Consider the following 6414-nt stretch of genomic DNA (forward strand, 5'->3'; position numbering starts at 1 on the left):
GGCAGTGTGCACCCAGTGCCGGTCTGTTGATGTGCAGTTCACGTGGCAGTCGCGTTTCAAGAGTAGTTACCAAACAGTGACTGCTGTTGGGAGTAAGAATTGCTGGCGAGTGCTGAGCTCTTTGAGAATCTTCTCTCTGCCTGTCTACAGTGCTTGGCTACCAGGTGATAACTCCAGGTTCGGTATTTTACAGATGCGTAGGTTCCGACAGCTTTACCACATGCATGATTATATATTAAGACTATTTGCCATAAAGGCAGAGCCAGCCTTCTTGACAGCACGCACAGTATTAAGTTTTGTAGCTCTGAGAACAAGGCCAAAATAAAGGTGACAGACTGTGGACAGCTGAACACCTCAGGGTGAGTGACACAGGGACACCCCACTGTGGTGCTGGGAACACTGTTCCAGCCACACAGAGAGAAGGGAAACACACGCACGTATCCAGGACACAGAAATCACTCTGATGGATCTGAGCAGGCCCGTGCTCAAGAGGTTGCTGCCAAGGTCTGCAAAGCAGCGCAGCCGCGAGGGGCTCACTGTTCGCTCGCAGTGCCCAGCTGCAGCAGCCTCTGGCAGCGTGGTGCCAGGGTGGCCGAGGCACGCCAGCGCTCCAAGTCTCCTCCCGGGTTCACGTATGGACAGGGTGCTCAGGGACATTGGGCCTCCCACAGCATGACACAGACTTTGCTCCTGCTTTGCTCTGCAGGCCTTGGAAATTGCCTGCAGCCTAAGCCTAGGGATGAGGTTTTAATTCCTGTGCCCTGCAGCCAGCAGAAGGCACATTCCGCTATCTCAATCCAAATTTCCAGACCAAACCATATGACAGTATGAAGAGTTAGGAGGTCTTGTGCCAGGAAGTTATTTAAAGTTGTGACATTTCACCTGTGTGATACTTTCACTCAGCCTTCCACTACAGAAGAACAACAGGTTTTTGTCTAGCACAGGTTTTGGGACTGAGAAGATAGAGCATGTGCCAGGGCCAAGAAGGCTGTGTCCTTACATAATTTGCTTCTTCATTCATAAAAACACATCACCGTTTATGTCTTCAGCTGAGACCCTCTTGTCCACTCCCTGCTCTCACCCAAAACCACCAGGAAAGTGTCTGAGCAGAGAGAGAACAGTTTCACCATGGGAAAGCCTCAGGCTGACAAGTCACCAAAGAGAGTAAGTCAGCACGCACTTATTCCCTCCAAAATTAAACTCCAGCAAAACAAGGTGGGCAAACACACGTCACCTAACCTTGGCAACCTCAAGTTTTCAGTGGCAAAGATGAAATGTCACGATCTGAGAACAAAGGCACCACATGACAGCCTGCATGTCTGTGCTAGGGTCTCCTGTGGAAGTGAGGGAAGGAAGCCTTTAACTTCTCTTCATTTCTTTCACTTGCCCTACCTTTCCCCTACCCCAGCAACTCATGACTGGGGTTTGTTGCTAGTAGAGGTGTTGGTTAAATGTCCCAGGCAGATCTCTGTGACACTAGGGTCCTTTATAAACTCCAGTCTTAAGAGACTTGTCTTCTGAAAAACAGCTCTGTAACCACAAACAGGAGAAACAAAAACCAGGAGAAACTGCCTTGAGGACACAGGTAAGGTTAAAGAAACTGCCTGACCACTGCTATTACAAGAGAAACACCTGGGTGAAAAAACTGGTGGCTGAACCTTAACTAAGACAAGCAAAAGAAGAAAAGCTTGGATGAAAAAAACAGGGCCTTTGCTGCACCATTCATCAAGGACATTTGCCCTGCAACTATTAAACAGCACAAAGACAGTTTCACTAAACAGCGACAGTAGAAACCTTCTGCCATTTATGGCTGATTAAAAGGCCACATTCACAGCCCTTAGATCATGACAGCTACTCACTTTAACTGAAGTTAAGGAGCAAGGCCAGTAAAAAACAAGAATAATGTTAGATCAATCTGTTTGCCTGGTCTAATAAAAAAAATGCCTGTTAAAGACTGTCTATACCAGCAAGCTAAGATAATAATTTAATTATTGGAGAAAAGACAGTCAAACAATTATCATTTATGCTTCTGTTACACAGATTGGCACTTTATGCAGTAGCCACTGGGGTGGCAGTCCGCTGACAGCGCCACTGCTGTGCCAGCAACAGGAAAAATGCCCTTACAGCAGTTTTCCAGAGGAAGGCATTTAACATGCACAGGGAGGGGTCAGGATTTAAGCATATGACCATAACAGACTACCAAGAGTGAAAAACACAACAAGACATTCAGTTAAAAAAAAGTTTCCCTACCAGTTTAAAAAAAAAAAAGAAAAATCACTCAACTTTTAACATTAACAAGGAAATATATCACATTCAAAGCCCACAGAGGGAAATATAGTAACTCTTCTACATCCAAAACAGGCATATGTCACCCTTTGCGAGGCCCTGGCTATGGTAATCTCAGCAGAAACCCAGCTGTTCAAATAATAAGAACAGTAGGACAGGGTTTTACCTACACTCCCCCAAATGCAATGCAAAACACAACATGTAGCAACATAACTTAAATGACACTTACTCATGCACTCTGTTGTCTCCATACAGGTCACTTAAACCAAAGCTGACGTAGTGCCAGTGCTCAGGAACATTCAGCGCTGGGTTTCCCAGGTTTCTGTACATGCTAACATAGTCCAGAGGATCAGGTCCCCCCAGCCTGCATTAAAAACAGAAAGATTCTTAAGTTAGTTAGTTTATCCAAAACAAATGGGGAGTCTCCACAGGTGCTACAAGGGCGCTCCACAAAGACCTGCTTTAAAACAGAGCTAGTGACAAAAATGAAATTAGCATGTTCAAGTCACCTCTAAAAAAAAAAAAATAAATTTGAGGAGAAGGGTTGGATTAAGTCCAGAAAGCTTCAAGCACAGGAAGGCAAAGTGCATGTGTGCAGCATACTAGAATGTTTTTAATGTTAAAGCATAAAAACCTCTGAGAAAACACCCTAAAGCTTCCACAAAACACAAAGAAAATTGGAAAACTGTATTAGTGAAAGAGCAATAACTGTATCTGCAGTGCAAGCTCTTAATTCAGTCCAGAGGCACATACCTCAATTAAAAAAAAAAAAACAAAAAACAAAAAACAAAAAACCAAAACTTGACACTATTCCTCAAAGCAGAATTTGAAATGGCTAAGTTTTGAGGAGCGTAATCCATACTTCTGAACATAAACACGATAATTAAAATAGTGGAGGAGAAAACAATTGATTCAGAAAAATTAGTACCAGAACTTGAAAAATACACCAGCTGCATTATCAAGAAAAGCACCACTGAAGCCTCTGCTTCAACATTAGAATAGGTTCCTTAGAAGAATATTACTTAAAAGTCGATTACTTAGAAGTCAATGCAGCACAGCCAGACTACGTTAAGCAGCAATTACCAAAACCTGCAGCCGCCCTTCCCGTTACAAGGCAGCAAGGCTGGTGTGCCAGCAGAGCAAGCACAGCACGCTCCTCCTGCCGCTCGCCGTCACGTCTGCCCGCGCAGAGGCAGGTCAGCTCCCCTCTGAAGGAAGGAATATGCTAGACTTTTGCTCACTGATAGCCCTGTCAGTCATAAAACACACAGATAGAAGCAAGCAAGAAGAGACAAGACATCAAACCACCTACCGCAAGCATTTACTGAATAGCACGAGCAGCTTTCAAGCAAAATACTCTCAACTGCTCCAAACAAGAAAATCCAAACTCAGGTGACCCCCTTCAAACCACTTACTACACACCAGTTCCCCTCACCTGCATGGTCTGTTCAGACCTTGACTCTATCATCTGCAGGCTGCAGGGCACTCCTGTGCTTCCCTCCCTAGCCCTGGGGGTTTGTGTATCATTACGCACACCACAACCGCTGCACAAAAAGCGTTTGAGCACCTCAGTTTTGTTCTCCGATGAAAGTACCGTTGCCTTATACCAAACACTAGCAGGCTTGGCAAGAAATACTTTTTCGGCATCTAGCCTGTTCGTCAGCCTCTTGTAGCACCCTCCACTACCACTGCTCCGTGCCTCCTGGAAGTGTTCAGGTTTCACATGTGGAGTTCCTTACCTTGCCTTACCAAGGAAGCTCTGGGATGATCAAACAGCAAAGCTTAATTGCAACTAACCTACTTAAGGCCAGCACCCTTCTCTGAGTCCCACCTAGCAGCACAGAGGAAAAGCTGGCAAGCATTTCAATCCTCAGGCATGAGGGTAACCAGGCTGCTGGTAGTAAAGCCAGAGTTACACCCGCCAGCTTCAGAAAACAGGCAATCAGTGCAGAAGAGATTTAACCCTGAGCTTGCACAATTATTCCTAGATCACATTCACAGAGTACAGCAATTTCTTGAGGTTCATTTAGGAGAGATCTTTGAGACAACAGGGTTTTTTCAGAGCTGGGGTAGCTGGCACTGGAGAACAGACATCCTAAAGTGTCACCACAATTCCACACCAGCCTCACCACAGAGCTGCAGCACCTGGTCACCTCCACAGGAGATGCCCCAGAGTAGTCACCATGGCTGGACAGATGGATCCAACCCTCACTGGTAGTTCATCGGCCTGGCAAGAGGCCAGCACCTGGTCGAGCTGACACGCAAAGTACCTGTAAGAAGGTGCTTTGCAGGATGAGCTCTGGTGAGAGTTAATGCACACGGGGACTCCACAAGTTTATCACCTGCAGGGAAGATGGTGCCAGGAAGGGTTGTGAGAGCAGGTTTCCTGTTCTTTCCAGAAGGTGCCTACATACTCTATGCAGATTTCTAGTGACGGTGTTAGACTACTTGAAATCCTCTGCCCACCTCCTGCTGCCCAACCTTAACAAGTCTGTACAAAGTAATATACCAGCTTGTTGTATTAAAAGGCCTGTGGGCTCTCTCCGTGAGCGCGCTGTGCTGTTTGCCTCCTCCTACTGCAGAAAAAAAGCAGAGCAAGATTATCCAACATGAGCGACTCTCCCTAGGACAGTTTCCCTCCTTTTAAGTCACATAAGGCCACTACAGTGGCTCCAGGCCAGCTCCAGCTTCCCAGTGGGTCAAGTCAAGGATGCAGCCCAGGATATCAGAGCAGGACAAGAAGGGGTGAGCATCCCACCCTCGTAACAGGGCTGAGGTCAGAACTATGCAGCTTTCTCATATGACCAGTGGCATCTTTATGGCAAACCAGTGAGCAAACATGGGGAATGTGTATTAGACCCTGGGATGGAGCAAGAGTTTGATCCTCAATGGCAGCCTGGAAAAGCCCATTCTTGAAGTCTAGCAATAGATTGAAACACTCAGAAAAAACAAGTCCCTGCGTTGCACCAGATCTCTACCTGCCTTTCCATTCCTCCTCACTGGCACCAGGTCACACCAGAGGCTGAGATCTCTGCCACAGATACCCATTCAGGTGGCTATGTTCAGAGCATGGCACCAATGCCCTGGCCAGCACTCAGGCTCTCCACAACAGTAACTCCCGGGTCTGAGCAGCCAGCTGGAAGCAATTCCAGCTAGGACAGTCACTCACCCCCAGGAGCGGCAGTGAAGAGCAGCAGACACGCAAAATTATTCTTAGCTATTGGACTGGGAAGACTCCAGAGTGAGGGAGGTCAATATGCTGACCAGCAAACCAGTGTGGGAGATTAGCAAGTGGTCGGAGCAGACACATAGGATTTGCAACGCAAGGAAAACACCTCCACCTGCTAAGCAACAAGCATCTCCCACATGCACAAAACCTGCTTCCAAATTGGGTTTAATAACACTTTAGATTCACAATTCATGCTGGAACACTGCTGACACAGGCACTTTGACACTGACAACACATAAGACAAACCCTTAGCCTGCCCTTTTTCAGGGCAGGGACTTGCGTGCTCCTCCCCAGGGCTACTCAAACGCAATCCTCAGGTCTGATGCAGACAGCGAGCAAGCCCTGCCCAGACTGCACCAGGCGAGCCAGACACCTCTCCCTCGCTCCTGTTGGCAACCCCGTGCTTCTCTGCAAAGCCCAAGCCTCTCTGGGGACCTGCAGCACCATGCTACCTCGGAGGCGGCTGCAGCAACACGGCAGCCGAGCTCTGCCTTGCCCAGAGCAGACCCCGCCAGAGTCAGCTACCCACCGTTTTACACGCTGCACAACAATCCAGAGAGAGTGTCTTTGCTCCTTGAGAAATTCAGTGGACTTGGAAGACAGTCAGACAAAAAGCCTGCAGCAGTGACTAATTTAATTTTGAAAAATACACATCCAGGCCATATACCTATCCCGAAACCGCTGCAACTGCAGGAGCATCCAGCACTAGCATTAAACCAGCTACATGGAGCACAACTAGTAATGGACCCACGGCAATAATGCTCAGCAAAGGCTAGTCAGTACAGATAATTTATCCAGTTTCGGTGGCAGGTTTCACTGCTACGCTAACTAGTCGAGCACCGCTAATGCCTGCTATGGTACATCCTCCCGCCCACAGCCGCTGTGGCAGGGGTCGCCCC

General features: G+C 47.4%; 1 protein-coding gene across 4 annotated transcripts in view; it reads right to left on the bottom strand.

The window, feature by feature from the left end:
* The window catches only part of SUFU (SUFU negative regulator of hedgehog signaling), an 89932-nt gene extending 85303 nt beyond the window's left edge, over positions 1–4629 (bottom strand). For all 4 annotated transcript variants that reach the window (XR_004841909.1, XM_009638075.2, XM_035893628.1 and 1 more), the window contains exons 1-2: positions 4557–4629; positions 2516–2650 (exon numbers count right to left, since the gene is read on the bottom strand). Coding sequence is in view for 3 of the 4 variants with exons in the window: in XM_009638075.2 (XP_009636370.1) it covers positions 2516–2616 (101 nt within the window). In the remaining variant the exon portion in view is untranslated. The remainder of the gene's footprint in view (positions 1–2515; positions 2651–4556) is intronic.
* Between the last annotated feature and the right edge of the window lie 1785 nt (positions 4630–6414).

This window comes from Egretta garzetta, unplaced genomic scaffold (genome assembly GCF_000687185.1).
Source record: "Egretta garzetta isolate BGI_Z169 unplaced genomic scaffold, ASM68718v1 scaffold135, whole genome shotgun sequence".
Classification (NCBI taxonomy): Eukaryota; Metazoa; Chordata; class Aves; order Pelecaniformes; family Ardeidae; genus Egretta; species Egretta garzetta.